Source organism: Neopsephotus bourkii, unplaced genomic scaffold (genome assembly GCF_033783945.1).
Source record: "Neopsephotus bourkii isolate Nb327-2 ecotype Australia unplaced genomic scaffold, CSIRO-AGI_Nbou_v1 NB_1063, whole genome shotgun sequence".
In the NCBI taxonomy this organism is placed as follows: Eukaryota; Metazoa; Chordata; class Aves; order Psittaciformes; family Psittacidae; genus Neopsephotus; species Neopsephotus bourkii.
In genome coordinates this window covers 170,499-184,624 of record NW_026901551.1, presented here as the reverse complement: position 1 = coordinate 184,624, position 14,126 = coordinate 170,499, and the positions used below count along the sequence as shown (strand labels likewise).

The 14,126-nt window shown below is 70.3% G+C and overlaps 3 protein-coding genes across 4 annotated transcripts; 1 reads left to right on the top strand and 2 right to left on the bottom strand.

The window, feature by feature from the left end:
- Positions 1-1,392: 1,392 nt before the first annotated feature.
- Positions 1,393-3,895, top strand: WNT1 (Wnt family member 1). Its single transcript, XM_061361779.1, has 4 exons — positions 1,393-2,145; positions 2,386-2,639; positions 2,863-3,128; positions 3,333-3,895. The coding sequence occupies exons 1-4, from the start codon at positions 1,637-1,639 to the stop codon at positions 3,819-3,821; spliced, it is 1,518 nt and encodes a 505-aa protein (XP_061217763.1). The 5' UTR covers positions 1,393-1,636; the 3' UTR covers positions 3,822-3,895.
- A 4,637-nt stretch (positions 3,896-8,532) lies between these two features.
- Positions 8,533-10,557, bottom strand: DDN (dendrin). 2 transcript variants are annotated; one of them, XM_061361765.1, is made up of 3 exons: positions 10,363-10,557; positions 9,705-9,782; positions 8,533-9,600 (listed from the first exon to the last, which is right to left on the bottom strand). In XM_061361765.1, the coding sequence occupies exons 1-3, from the start codon at positions 10,464-10,466 to the stop codon at positions 8,592-8,594; spliced, it is 1,191 nt and encodes a 396-aa protein (XP_061217749.1). In that variant the 5' UTR covers positions 10,467-10,557; the 3' UTR covers positions 8,533-8,591. The 2 variants fall into 2 exon arrangements, with proteins under 2 accessions (XP_061217749.1, XP_061217750.1); XM_061361766.1 differs by lacking the exon at positions 10,363-10,557 and having other exon boundaries at positions 9,705-10,110.
- A 145-nt stretch (positions 10,558-10,702) lies between these two features.
- On the bottom strand, positions 10,703-13,043 carry PRKAG1 (protein kinase AMP-activated non-catalytic subunit gamma 1). Its single transcript, XM_061361767.1, has 11 exons — positions 12,947-13,043; positions 12,759-12,862; positions 12,597-12,678; positions 12,468-12,526; positions 12,339-12,384; positions 12,177-12,231; positions 11,968-12,094; positions 11,516-11,681; positions 11,359-11,396; positions 11,101-11,247; positions 10,703-11,019 (listed from the first exon to the last, which is right to left on the bottom strand). Exons 2-11 carry the CDS (start codon positions 12,828-12,830, stop codon positions 10,921-10,923), a joined length of 891 nt encoding a protein of 296 aa, XP_061217751.1. The 5' UTR covers positions 12,831-12,862; positions 12,947-13,043; the 3' UTR covers positions 10,703-10,920.
- Positions 13,044-14,126: the final 1,083 nt, after the last annotated feature.

Here is a 14,126-nt window from a genome sequence, read left to right as displayed (position 1 = left end):
TCCCCGGTGTTCAGGGGCCCGGGGGGGGGCTGTCAGCGGGCGCGGGGCTCTCCCGGTCTCCGTCCGTCCCGTGTCCGGTGCTGCGGGAAGGGACCCGTGCCCCCCGCCCCTCCCTCCCCGTCCAGGACTGGCACCGGCAGCGCCGCCCGCCCCCACGGCTGCAGGAGCCGCTGCGCTCTCCCGCGGACACCCCGGGGCTGAGGGGAGGGGGTCCCCAGCATCGCCCCCTCTGTCCTGGGGCCGCCGCCGGACGGGACGGGGGAAGCAGGGGCGCGGGGACCCCGGGAGGGTCCCGGGATGGAGCGGGGGTGTTTGGGCCCCGCCGCTGGTGGCACGGCCCCGGGCAGGGCCCTCCCTGCCGCGCCCCGGGGCCTCCCCGCGGCCGCTGACCTCAGCCCCGGGAGCCCCGACGGGGCGGCGGCCCGAGGGCGCGGACACGGCCCGGCCCGGCCGGGAACCGGGGCGGGGGGGGTGCAGGAGCCGCCGGCCTGGAGCACACCCCGGGCAGGAGGAGGGGTGGGGGGGGGGGGGTCCCGGTGCTAGACCCCCCCCCCCCCCGCGCTGCCAGCCTGGGCTTTGTCCGCCCTTGAATTGAAATGGAGAGCGGCGGCCCCGGGCCGTGACGGGCGAGCGGGGCTAATCCGGCCCCGCATGACTGGTCCGAGGAAACCGCTGCGGGGGAATTACCCCACCCGCACTCCGCCAAGACGGGAGGGGGGGATCAACGCAGCCCCCCCCCCTCACCCCTCCGGCCCCGCACCGGGCAGTCCGCACCCGGGCGGGCAGCGGCTTCATCCCCACTGAGACTTGCGGGCATGCGGGGTCCGGGTCCCCCATCTCCGTCCCGCTCCATCCCCTCGTCCCTTCCCCCGACACCCGCCCGGTGCCCCGGGGCACGGGGCTGCACCTGCTGCGGGTGCCCACGGCCCCGTTCACGGGGGCCCGGTGCTCAAAACGGGCCGTCGGGCCCCGTTCACAACCGGCTCGGGCCGCCCCTCAGCGCCGGGCACGGACCGGGAGGGGAGAGGGATCCGGGGGGTCGGGACCGGCACCAGCGCTCGGCGCAGCCCCGACGGTCCCGCTCCCCGGGATTGCGTGTCCGGTCCCCGCACCCCGAACCCGGCTGTCCCGGCGCGGCGCCCCCGGGTTGTGCCGAGCCTCTGCCTCCCCCTGTGCCCGGGGCTATCCCGGGAGATCCCCGCGCTCCACTCCCCCGTGCGCCCCGGGCTGCCTCGGGGGATCCCGGGCTATCCCCGGCCCCCGCTTCCTCCGTGCGCCCGGCGCTGTCCAGGCCCGTCCTGGGCTATTCCGGGTCCTGCTCCTCCCTGCGCCGGGACCTGTCCCTGGCTCCCCTCGCCGGTGCCGGTGCGCGGGGAGGGCGGGGGGCGGCAGCCGGGTGTCCCCCTCCCCGCCCCACCGGCCGCGCTCTGGGCACGGGCCCGGGGCTCAGCCACCCGCCGGGCTAATCCGGGCCGTGACGGACAGGCCCGGCGCCGCCGCTCCGGCAGCCCCATAAGAGGTGCCGCGGCCCCGCCGCTCCCCATTGTTAGGGCGAGGACACGGGGAGGCCCCGTTCGGCGGGACCGGCCCACGGGGACCCTCCGCGCCGCCCCTATAAGAGGGAAGGGGCTGGAAGATGCTCCCGGGTGCTGAGCGCTGCGCACCCGCCGCGCCGAGCCGAGTCCAGTCGCGCCGTCTCCCCGGGGAGCCGCCGGGCACCGCGCACGGGCCGCCCGGCACCGATACCGGGCAGCGGGCACCGCGCACGGAACCCCCCGACGCTGCGCTCCAGGGACCGGGCAGGGAGCTCCGGGCCCCGCAGCCCCGACGCCGCGCCCCGGGCACCGGCTGCAGCCCGGTGCCGGTGCCAGCGCTCCCCGCGTCCCCCTTCACCCGCCCGCAGCGGAGCCGCCCACCCTCCCCGCGCCCCGCGCGTCCGGAAACACGCGTGGATGTAGCGGCCGGGCCGGGGGCTCCGCGGCACCATAAATACCCCGGCGGCCGCTCGCCCGCGCACTCTGCCGGGTCTCCCGGTGCCGGAGCCATGAAAGCCGCCGCGCTGGGGCTGGCGCTCCGGGCGCTCTGGGCGCTGGCCCTCTCCTCCCTCTCCAACACGCTGGCGGTGAACAACAGCGGGCGGTGGTGGTGAGTCCGCCGGTACCGGCAGCAGCACCGGCACCGGAGCAGGGGGCGGAGCGGGGCTTGGCACCGGCACGGCGGCGGCTGCCCCGTAGCCAAGGATGGGGCGTGCAGGTGCGACCGGGGGGTACCATCGGGGCTGTGACCAGCGGCTGCGGGGTGGAGGATGCTCTGGTAGCGGATCAGAGGGGAGGGCTGAGGCGGGGAGCGGGATGCCGGTGCTCACCGTCCCCTCCTGTGCCGCAGGGGCATCATCAACGTGGCCTCGTCCACCAACCTGCTGACGGACTCCAAGAACGTGCAGCTGGTGCTGGACCCCAGCCTGCAGCTGCTGAGCCGCAAGCAGCGCAAGCTGATCCGCCAGAACCCCGGCATCCTGCACAGCGTCAGCTCCGGCCTCCAGACCGCCATCAAGGAGTGCAAGTGGCAGTTCCGCAACCGCCGCTGGAACTGCCCCACCTCGCAGGGCCCCAACATCTTCGGCAAGATCGTTAACCGGGGTGAGGCCACGGGGCGGCGGGAGGCGGCGTGGGGCTGCCCGGACCCCCCCCCCCCCCTCCGGCGCCCCAGAGCCGGGATGCTCTGCAAAGCGCCCTCCGGTCACCACGGGGCATCGCCAGCTCCCAGCCCATCAGCATCCCGTTGTGGCTGCGGGTTGGGGGGTGCCGCTGGGTGCCCCCTCTTCATCCCAACAGCACCCTGAGGCCCTGCTTTCGTCCGCAGGCTGCCGGGAGACCGCGTTCATCTTCGCCATCACCAGCGCCGGTGTCACGCACTCGGTGGCACGGTCCTGCTCCGAGGGTTCCATCGAGTCCTGCACTTGTGACTACCGGCGCCGCGGCCCCGGGGGCCCCGACTGGCACTGGGGGGGCTGCAGCGACAACATCGACTTCGGGCGCCTCTTCGGGAGGGAGTTTGTGGACTCCAGTGAGAAGGGCCGAGACCTGCGATTCCTCATGAACCTGCACAACAACGAGGCTGGGCGCATGGTGAGGGCACAGGGGGGCTGCGGGCGGCACCGGGGGGGGGAGGCACGGCCACCGAGGCCCCTAGAGTGTCCCCATGCACACACTGGGAACCGTTAGAGTGGGGTTTCCCACTTGGCTTTGGGCAGGCTGAGCACGACGCGGTGCTGATGGGCAGCGGGGATGCTGGAGCTCGCAGTGCCCCATGCCCCCCCCTTCCTCTTGCAGACGGTGTTCTCCGAGATGCGCCAGGAGTGCAAGTGCCACGGCATGTCGGGCTCCTGCACCGTGCGCACGTGCTGGATGCGGCTGCCGACCTTCCGCGCCGTGGGCGATGTCCTGAAGGACCGCTTCGACGGGGCTTCCCGCGTCATCTACGGCAACAAGGGCAGCAACCGGGCCTCGCGCGTGGAGCTGCATCACCTGGAGCCTGAGAACCCGGCCCACAAACCCCCCTCGCCCCACGACCTCGTCTACTTCGAGAAGTCGCCCAATTTCTGCACCTACAGCGGGAAGATGGGGACGGCGGGGACGGCCGGGAGGTTCTGCAACAGCTCCTCGCCGGGGCTGGATGGGTGCGAGCTGCTGTGCTGCGGGCGCGGGTACCGCACACGCACCCAGCGCGTCACCGAGCGCTGCAACTGCACCTTCCACTGGTGCTGCCACGTCAGCTGCCTCAACTGCACCAACACGCAGGTGCTGCACGAGTGCTTGTGAACCCCCCCCCCACCGGGACCCCCCTGCACCGGCCCTGGAGGGGGTCTGTGCCACCCCCAATGACTAGTGTCTGGTGGGATTGAAGGCACCCATGGGTGCCTCTGTGACCCACTGCGGCCTGGCCTGGCCTGGCCCACCCTGGGGCCAGCAGCTGGGCTGGGGGGGGCTCGGTGCAGGCACGCACCGTCCCGGCCACCCCCGTCCCCTTCTTACTGTAAATACAATATTTATTGTGGATGGTTTGATGCCGCCCCCCCCCAACTTTGCTGGCCCCAGGCCTTGTTTTTTGTAATAAAAGATAATAATAATAATTAATAATAATAATTAATAATAATAATGCTTTGTTCCAGGTTTCACTGATAGCCTTTAGAGAAGAATAAAGGATATATTTTTATCAGTCCTGTGCTGGTTCATTCTGGGGGGGCTGAGGAAGGGAGGGAATGAGCAATGTTCCCCTGTCCCCCAAGCTATGGGGCTGGACACAAGCCCCCTACAGCACGCGTCCAGCCCCTCTGTCCATTCATCACTTCTGCATCCACTGGCTGCCCACCCCTCTCCTCCTCTCCGTCATCCCCATCCCCTTCTTCCTCCCGCTGTGCCCGTCTCCAGCCCCAGGCATCGCCGCCGCCGCTCCCGACCGGAGCGTCCGTCCCCATGGCCGGGGCGCCCATCACCATGGCTCCTGGGCTGCGGTATCTCCAGCACTGGAATTTGCCGGGGCGTCGGGGCTGGTGCCGCCAGGGCCGGGCGCTGGGATCGGCCACGGGAGGTACAAGGCAGCAGACAGGGAATGAGCCTCGTCCATCACCGCTCCCGGCCGGCGCTGACGGCTCCCCTCGGCTCCGGGGGAGGAGGGGGGCCGGGAGGGCAGCGGGGTTATGGGGGCCGGGGCCAGGGGGCCGGGACCGGCCACTGGCCCCACACGCAGCCCCACAATCGTGCGTGGGGTCTGGCTGCAGCCCGAGAAAGGCCGTGGCAAAGGTGGGTGCAGCTCCGCGCTGGCAGGTGCCCTGGTGGCATGAGCATCCCACCGGGATGGGCTCCTCCCTGTGACAGGCATCCCACTGGGAAGGGAATCCCCCTGTGATGGGGATCCCACTAGGATGGGTATCCCATTGGGGTGGGTATCGCACCGGAGTGAGTATCCCACTGAAATGTGCATTTACCTGGGATGGATTTTCCCTTGGGATAAGCATCCCACAGTGCTGGGCATAGAATGGGCATCCCTGGGAAGGGCATTCCTGCGAGACAACATTCCCACTGGGATGGGTATCCCATCGGGGTTGGCATCCCCTGGGGCAGGTGCAGGGCTCACACAGACCCTCTGCCCCCTAACTCCACACCTTGGACCAGGCTGTAACCTCCCTCCCCACATCCAGCCCGGGGCCACGGTGACATCCAGCCCCAGGGATGCCCCAGTGCCCACCTGCAGTGGGGGGGTCCCTGCAGCCCCAGAGCTGGGGCGGCATCAAAGGCTGAGGAATGACGCTGCCACCACCCGAAATATCCCCCGGAGCCGATAGTGGAAAAGTTGATGGTTTAGACCCAAAGGAGGGGGGAAAATAACCCCCGGGGGCCCCCACTGTCCACGCCGAGGCACAAACACAGCCTGGCGCGGTGAAAGAGCAGAAAAGAACTGCGAGGAAAAGCGACTGGAAAGGAACACATCCCGAAATAACCCTGGGAGCATCTCCCGCCTGCCGGGAGTTATCTGCCTGCTAAATTCTGCACACGCACAGGGCATGAAAATAGCCTGTTTTCCTGCGGTGGGCAGTCAGGAATATAGATAATGACATTCTTATAAGTCACCTCTGTTACTCAGCTTTTCCTGCGGGCCGGTGACCGCCGGGCACCGCAGCGACCCCCGGCCTGGGGTGCCCCGGGCATGGGGGGGGGGGGGGGGCACCCGGCTGCAGGGTCCGGACCTCCCCGGCGCGGACACATCCACCCCGCGCTGGAAATAGCCGCTGCCGCAGCAGGGCCAGGGCCAGGGCCAGGGCGGTCCCGCCCCGCGTCAGCCCGTCACATCTGGGAAGCCGGGGAACAGCTGGATGGTGGCCACAAGCTGGGCCTGATGTGGGGTGGGAAGGGCTGGGGCATGGGGGGGTCTGTGCAGGGATGCGGGACAGAGGGAAGGTGCCGTTCCCAGAGGTGCATCACAGATGGGATGGTGCCCTCAGGTTCAGGACAGAAGGGAAGGGTGGCACACAGGGGTGCAGGGCAGATGGGTTGGACACTGCCCAAGGGGGCAAGACAAAGGGACAGTGTCATTCCAAGTGGTGCAGCACAGAAGGACAGAGCCATGCCCAAAGGTGCAGGACAGAGAGACAGGAGAGTGCCCCGAGATTCAGGACAGGATAGGACCATGCCCAAAGGTGCAGGACAGAGGTTCAGGACAGTGCCCAGAGGTTCAGGGCAGAAGGACAGGGCCATGCCCAAAGGTGCAGGACAGAAGACACAGGGCTGTTTCCATAGGTGCAGGACAGAGACAGAGCCATTCCCAACCGCGCCGACTGCCCGGTGGCATCATCCCACCACCGGGTCCATCCGCATCCCATCGCCATTGAACCGAGCCCCATCCCGGCTCCCCTCGCCCGCATCCCGCCAGCTCCCGGCTTGTCCGGCCGCATCCCCCCTCCCCGTCCACCGCATTCCTCCGGCGCGGGGCCAAGGCGCCCAGCAACGGTGGCAAGGGCTGGCCTCTAATCCCCGGGGCATGCCAGCCGCGGGGGGACCGTCGCCGTCACCCACTCCCTCATAGGTGACCAATGCCCGAGACGAACAATTAGGGACAAAGCCGGAGCCGCCGGGGGCTAACGCCGGACTTCACGGGTGCCTTGTGCGAGTTTAATGAATTGTCCATCATCCCTTTGAGCTCCGCTCGCCCGGGCTGGATTAATCTGAGAAGCCGCAGTGGGGAAGGAGCCGCTAAGCCCGTATTTATTACTCTGCCATTGTAACTAATTGAGGTAATTATCTGTGACTCCAACCCCACCACAATGCGGCATTCACCGCACCCCCCTTCCCTTCCCTTCTCTTCCCTTCCCTTCCCACCGGGCACAGCCGGCACCGGCAGCGCGGCAGGGCCGGGGCTGGCGCTTGGCACGGTGGGATGTGCTTCAGGAGGGATGTGGCATGGCCACGGTGTGGCCGGCACCACACGCACGGAGGAGCCATCAGTGGGTGCCGGCACATGCGGGTCACGCTGTGGCCCGTGATGGTGACACACGGGGGTTATGGGGTTACGGGGACACCGGTACAGGCACGGCTGCTGCTCTATGGTACACTCGTGTCCACACGGCTCTGGGGACACCGGCACCGCTGACACACGCGGGTCACGGCCCTCTGGGGACACCGACACCAGAGTGGCCATTCCGGTCCCTGTGGCAGGGTCCCCGCTCCCGGGGCCGGACCCTCGGTGCCCCCCGGCGCTCCCGGTGCCGTCGGTCTCCGGCTGCGCTGCGACATCTGGCGGCTACGGGCGGTACCGCGGCCCGGTGCGGGGACTCCGGTACCGGACGGGTCGCTCCCGGTGCCACCCGTGGGCACCCCCGCGGGCAGAGGGGAGCGGCGAGAGCCGGGGGGAGCCCGGGGTGGCCCCGGGGGGCGGCGCTGGCGCCGGCGCAGCCCGAATTAGAAGGTGATTTTCGCGGTGGGGGTTTGGGCAGGAGCGGAGCCACGGAAAGGGCCGCGCCGCTTCCCCCGCGTCTGGGACACCCCGGGCCAGGGCGGGCAGCACGCCCGGGCCGAGCCGGGATGCTCCGAGCCGGGATGCCCCGAGCCGGGATGCTCCGAGCCGGGATGCCCCGAGCCGGGATGCCCCGAGCCGGGATGCTCCGAGCCGGGATGCCCCGAGCCGGGATGCTCCGAGCCGGGATGCCCCGAGCCGCGCTGCGCTGCCCTGTGCTGTGCTGAGCCGGGCTGAGCTGAGCCGCCCATACCAGGATGTGCCGAGCCGAGCTTGGTCATGCAGCTGCGCTGAGCTGTGCCAAGCAGTGCCAAGGCCGTGCCGTGCCGGGCAGGGCCATACCGAACCGCATCAAGCCCTGCCAGGCCGCGGCCGCATTGGGCTCAGGTCACCGGCACAGCTCAGGGCCCGGTGCGGTGCCAGGATGCGTGGGGTGACGTGGCCGCGGGGCTGCCCCACGAGCGGGCCCCCCCGGGTCGCCGCTGCCCCACGCCGTGACCTCCGGGCCGGTGTCACCGGGATAATGACAGGGTCGCGTCGGGGGGGCGGGGGAGGAGCCGGTTTTAAATAACGTGCAAATTGGCCACGTTATTTGTGCGGTTTCCTCTGGCCGCGGGGCTCGGCCCCCCCGCAGCGTGACTAAGAGGTGGCGGCCTCTCGGGGGGGGGGACCGTGACTCACCCGGGGTCCCCCCTCCGGCCGTGACGTGGGGCCGGTGGCAGTGGGCCAGAGGTGCTGCACTCACCCAGTCATTATGGGGAGGCCGGAGGGGGGAGGAACAGGGCACGTCCCAGCCCCATGGTGACAGCTGCGGAGCCACCGGGACACCCGGGGCCTTCGAGTGACCCCGGCACCGTGGCGGGTGGGCTCTGGCCTAGCTGGGGTGTGTGGGGCAGGAGCAGGGCCGTGGGGGGCGCCTGGAGAGGACGATGCCTCCCCCCCCCCCGTCCGTGCACACACACAGGGGGTGAAGGCGGCGCATGCCGATCCCGCAGCCTTTATTGGGGTCAACCCCGAGCCCCGCCCCACCACACCCCGCCAAGCCCCGCCCCGTCGGGCCCCACCCCGCCAAGCCCCGCCCCTCAGGCCCAAGGGGGGCTGGCGGTGCCCGGGGGGGCCCCGGTGCTCTCCAGGCTGCTGCTGCTGCTGCTGTAGGGGTGGGGGTCCCGGCAGTGCCGCCACCGGGACCCCCCCGGGCCCCCCTCTGCCTCGGAGTCGGAGTCGGGGGCCGTGTGCCGGCGGATGCGGGACACGGCCTCGCGCAGTGCCTGCGTGTACAGCCCCGGCCGCCGCGGTGGGAACCGGCCCCGTGGGCCCCCGCACCCCCCGGGGCTGTGCCAGGGGCTGCGGGGGGGCTCCCGGGCCGGCGAGGGGGCGGCCGGGGGGGTGACAGCCCCGGGGGGTGCGGGGGGGCTGCCCGGGGGCGCGGCGGGGCCCGGGGACCCCCCCATGTACCGGACCTGCTGCCGCTGCACGGGGGGCACGTACTGGGCCCGGACCACCACGCGGGTGGCGTCGATGAGGACGTGGCCCCCCGCCCCCCGCCGCTCTCCGCCGCCCCCCGGGGCCCGGGCCCGGTTGCCTGCGGCCCGCGGCAGCGTTTGGCTGTGCCGGGGGGTGCCGGGGCCCGCCGGGGATGGCGGCGTCCCGCGGGGGCGCCGGAGCCGGGCCTCGGTGGCCGCCCGGGGCAGAGTGTGGCTCCAGCCCCCCGGGACAGCCCCTCGGCTCCGCGGGGCCCGGGGGGGGCTGCGTGGGGCCCGGGGGGGCCGGAGCTGCAGGGTGCGGTGGGGAGCGTCATAAGCGGGGGGAGAGACGTAGGGGGGCGGCCCCCCCCGGCGCGCGTGGGCCGCCTGCACTCGCTGCATGTGGGCCTCGTAGGTGGGGGGGCCCGGCCTGGCCCCTGGCCCTGAGGCACGGGGTGCGCACGGCGGGGGCCAGCCCCGGGACCCCTCAGGGTGGCAGCGGGTGGGAGGTGCCCGGGGCCGGGTCTCACAGGCGGGGGGGGGCCGGGAGGCGAAGTCCTGCAGGTGATGGGGGTGAGCGGGGGGCCAAGGGGGGGCCAGCTCGGCCACGAAGCGCTTCTCCAGGTACCTGCAAGACAGAGACGGGGCCGTGAGGGCCGGGGGATGCAGGGTGCAGAGTGCGGGATGGGACCCCCCCCCCCGCTATGCTCGTGTCCCCCCCCCCCGACTCACGCGTACTCCCTGGCGATGCGGCGGTAGGTCCATGAGGGCGCGGGCCCGCACCCCGCGGCCATCGCGGCGCCGGGGGGGCTGCAACACGCGACGGTGTCGATCTCCAGCAGCAGCAGCTGGGTCCGCTCCCGGATCCGCTGCATGGCCGCGGGGGGCCGGAGCCTCGCCGGTGCCGCACGTGCGCCCCACGGCCCCCCGCGCCCGGCCCCGCACCGGCCTCCCCGCGGCGCACGGCGGGGACCCCAGCGCCCGTCCCGGGGGTGCTGCCCCCCCCCCCCGGGATCCCTTCCCCCCCTGCGCCAAAGCGGGTTTGGCACCGAGCGCTGCAGCCCACGCGGGCTCTGAGCGGAGCTTAGCAACCCTCCGGCGGCGGCATGGCAACGGCACCGGCACCGGCAACGGCATCGGCACCGGCACCGGCATCGGCACCGGCACCGGCACCGGCACCGGCACCGGCACCGGCAACGGCACCGGAGCCCCCCCCCAGTCCAGGCTCTCACCTCTCTCCCGAGCCCGGTACTGGCCGCGGCCGCAGGCACCTCCCGGCCTCCCCCCCGGGCAGGAATGTGCCGGGCTCAGCAGGGCCTCGCGCCTCCCCCTCCGGGAGCGCCCCTCCGGGACCCCCCCACACCGGGGTGGGGGGGTCCCCGCATCCCACCCCGGCCCCGTCCCGGCGCCAATCCCGGCCTTTGAGTAAAGGCACGGGCGGAACAAACAGGGATTTGGGGTCTGGGTGAGCTCAGCAGATTCCCCCTCACCCATGGGGGGGTGAAGCCCCTCCCGGAGCCCCCGCTCCCCACGGCAGGATCACGCCAGCTCTGTGTTTATTCGTGGCTTCTCTCAACACTGGAAGCGGTGCTGGGTTCTGATGTCACCCAGAGGGCTCGTGGGGGGGTGCTGGGGGGCACAGGGGGTGCAGGGGGGCAGCCCCTGGCAGGGCAGAGCTGAGTAAGGGCGATTAAAGCCCCAGATTCAGTGAAACTGCATAGGGGGTGTGGGGTATGGGGGGGAACCCAAAAGAGGGCCTCCCCCCAGCACCCACCAGGCTTTGGGGCACAAGGTGCAGTGTGGGTAGGTCTCCCCATGCAGGGAAGTGCTACCCCAGGGCTGGATTATTGCTGGATGCTGCTGGTGAGTGGGGCCCCCAAGCCGGGTGTCCCCAAGAGGAGGAATGGGGGGGGCACTGGGGGAGGGCTGATCCCCCCACCCAAATGCCTCAGGGGCCCTGCGGGAGGACCAGGGCTTGCAGGATGTCCGAGAGGGAGACGATCCCCTTGACCACGTCGCTCTCGTCCACCACCACCAGCCGGTGAACCTGAGGGGGACACGGTGGGGAATGAGGCTGCTGCAGGGACCCCGGCCCCCCCCATTGCCTGGCACCCCCGGGGGTGCTCACCTCTGCCTCCACCAGGCGGTTGATGATGGTTTCCAACGTCTCGTGCTTGTAACACTTGAGGACTCCCTCGAAGTAGTGGGAGCGATGCTGCAGCGCCCGCGTCACCGTCACGTCCAGGTTGTTGTAGGTCTTCTCAGCCGCCAGATTCTGGGGCAGGCGGAGGGGTTGGGGACACAGTGAGGACCCCCAAAACCCACAGAGCCCCCCCCCTCCCCCAAGCACGGGCACTGCCCCTTCCCCACCTCAACAGCTACTCACAATCACGTCGAATTTGGAGTAGATGTCGACCACCCGCCCTGGGGAGGGAAGGGAACGGCTGCCACAGGGGTTGGGGAGAGCCACAGGGGTTGGGGGCAACCACAGGGGTTGGGGACATCCGCACACGTTGTGGCCTCACCCCAGGCCCCGTCCTCACCTGACTCATCGACAACGGGCAGCGCGGAGACACGGTGCTGCACGAAGATGCCCAGGGCCACGTAGATGGGGGTGCTGGTGCGCACCACGGCGATGTTGTGGTAGGTGCCGATCTGCAGCTCCTCCAGCGTCTTGGCCATGAACTCGGGCTTTGGGACCTCTGCTATCTGCAGGGGACGGGGAGGGGGACAGTGCTGACGCTGGCTCGGCTCCGGCTGCCCCCGGCTCATGGGGGGCCTGGGCCGTGGTCCTGAGGAGTGAAAGCAGAGAGCGCTGGGGGGGGGGTGCGGAGGGGGCTGTGGGACCCCCGGGCCGGCTCCGGGGCTGTGGGCTCCATGCAGCGTCCTGGGGACCCGCCCTCCACCACCCACCCCCCTGCTCCAGCGCCCCGGTGGTACCTGGCACATCGCAGGGGGGTCCCCGGAGCCGTCACAGGGCAGGGATGGGACTTACAAAGAGCTTGAGGAACTTGAGGATGCGCTTGTGGGTGAGGATGTAGAGGGTGTTCCCCGAGTCGGGGTCTATGACGGGCAGGCGATGGATCTTGTTCCGGATCAGGGAGGAGACGGCGTCAAAGAGGCTGCAAACAGGAGGGAAACGGGACTGGGGACCCCGCCTCGCACCCAAGGGTGCTGCCAGCGCTGTCCCGCTCCCTGTGGTACCTGGCATTGGGGGAAATGCAGACCAGCGGCTTGAAGGAGTCCTGCAGGTAAACCTCTGCGGGGAGAGGAGGTGCTGAGGGCAGCGGCAGCACCCCCAGAGCAGAGCCCCGGTGCTCTGCGCACCCCGGGCCGGGCAGGAGGCACCGGCAGCCACCCCCTCACCTCTCCACGTCTCTATTTTGTGCTCCTCCAGCTCGTAGATCTGCACCTGGGCGCAAGGACACAAACCGGGATCAACCGGGATCAAGCACAAGGCAGGCAGGGACTGGACCTGCGTCCCCTCATCCTCACCATGGGTGACTTGTAGTAGCGGTGCAGGATGTTGATGAAGTCGGTGATGGTCAGCATGCCTGGGGGGGGGGGGACAGGGTGAGGGGGGTCCCGCAGCCCCCTCTGCCCCCCCCCATCCCGCTCACTCACCCACGAAGCTTTGCTTCTTGCTGTCCCAGAGCGGGGCCGCGCGCACGCCGTTGGTGACCAGCGCGAAGAACGCCTTCTTCACCTGCAGCGGGGGCACGGGGGGGGTCACGGTGGGTGCAGACCCTGCCCCGGGGAGGGGGGGTGAGGAGCCCCCAGACCCACCTGAAGGGAGGTGTCAAACACAACCAGTTTGGAGCTGGTGGGGATGAGGTCGTAGCAGCGATGGGACTTCATGAACGTGGTGTAGGCGCCGCGGGGGGGGGGCCCTGCGGACGGGCAGCGTGAGGTCAGCCCCCCAGACCCGGGACCCCCGCACCCGGGTCCTGAGCCCCCCCCCACCCCTCTGTCACCTTCCAGCCCCGGGGGGCTCAGCTCCGCCGGGACCTCTGCGGTCGGGCCGGGATCGGGCCCGGGGCCGGGCTCCTGCGGACGGACACGGCTCGGGTCGGGTCGCGCCGGGTCCGGACCCGGTTCCCCCCCGTCCCCGATTCCCCCCGTTCCCGTTCCTCCCCGTCCCGTCTCAGCACCGTCCCCGTTCCCGTTCCGTTCCCACCTCCATGGCCCGCTCAGTCCCGCCACCTCCCCACTTCCGCCCGGCGCCGGGCACTCACTTCCGCCACCACCGGAACCTTCCGCACCGAGCGCCCCCTCCATGCCCGTTCCCGACCTTTCCCCTCCCGTCGGGTCCCGGCACCCCGGGGCGGGAGTCACCGGTTGTGGGGGCAGAACCCACCGGGGGTCACGGAGCGGAGGGGGGGGTGGGGGGGTGCGCTGACACCGGTGCCCTCGGTTCAACCCGATGGGGCGGCCCCAAAGGGACCCGCCCGCCCCCCAATGCCCCCCCTCGGCCCCCCCATGGAGGGAGGCAGCGGCTTCTCACGCGCTTTATTTAAAATAACATCCAGTGGTTGCGGACTCGGTAAAAACGGGGCTGGCGGCGCCGGGGCTGTACAGGAACGCTCGTGGCACTTCCGAACGCTCGCGGAACCGTTCGAACGCCCATCCCCGCCCCCACTCGCGGGTTTGTGGCTTTTTTTTTTGTCCTTTTTTAACTTTTTCTTCTTTTTTTTTTTTTAAAACATTTTCACCTTAAACCTTTTTGCAGCTTTTTTTTTTTTTTTAAGGTTGCGGAAGCAGCTTTTCAAACCCCCCCCCCCGCGCCCCCCCCCCATCGCTTTGCACCATCCCCATCACAACAGGGGGGGCTGAAAGGGGGGAGTTCGGGGGAGTCCCCCTCTGCGCGATGTGTTTGTGCGTTGAGATCCCGACCCCGCTGTGCCGGGGGGGGGCTGTGCCCTGGGGGGGGGGGGCGCAGCTGGCAGCAGGGGGGGGCTGCTGTGTAATGCCCAGTGGCTTCTCTGAGCCCCCCCAAGCCCCCCCCCCCAAAATAGCTCCAAAACGTCGGAGATTGGGTTGCAAAATGCCTCGGCCCCCCCGTGCCCCCACGCCCCAAATCTCAGCCCAGCAGAGCACAAAGACCCCCCCCATCTCGTATATACAATATAAGGTATAAATAGATAAATAACCTTC

Excerpts from the sequence above, each read along its gene's own strand:
- WNT1 (XM_061361779.1), top strand. The coding sequence starts at position 1,637 with ATGCTCCCGGGTGCTGAGCGCTGCGCACCCGCCGCGCCGAGCCGAGTC. Across the intron at positions 2,640-2,862 it reads CGGCAAGATCGTTAACCGGG|GCTGCCGGGAGACCGCGTTC; the intron begins GTGAGGCCACGG and ends TTTCGTCCGCAG. Across the intron at positions 3,129-3,332 it reads ACAACGAGGCTGGGCGCATG|ACGGTGTTCTCCGAGATGCG; the intron begins GTGAGGGCACAG and ends TTCCTCTTGCAG.
- PRKAG1 (XM_061361767.1), bottom strand. The coding sequence starts at position 12,830 with ATGAAGTCCCATCGCTGCTACGACCTCATCCCCACCAGCTCCAAACTG. Across the intron at positions 12,679-12,758 it reads TGTTTGACACCTCCCTTCAG|GTGAAGAAGGCGTTCTTCGC; the intron begins GTGGGTCTGGGG and ends CCCCCGCTGCAG. Across the intron at positions 12,232-12,338 it reads CAAAATAGAGACGTGGAGAG|AGGTTTACCTGCAGGACTCC; the intron begins GTGAGGGGGTGG and ends CTCTCCCCGCAG.
- DDN (XM_061361765.1), bottom strand. The coding sequence starts at position 10,466 with ATGGGTGAGGGGGAATCTGCTGAGCTCACCCAGACCCCAAATCCCTGT. Across the intron at positions 9,783-10,362 it reads GGCGCCGGGACGGGGCCGGG|CCCCCCCGGCGCCGCGATGG; the intron begins GTGGGATGCGGG and ends CGCGTGTTGCAG. Across the intron at positions 9,601-9,704 it reads CGCATCGCCAGGGAGTACGC|GTACCTGGAGAAGCGCTTCG; the intron begins GTGAGTCGGGGG and ends TCTGTCTTGCAG.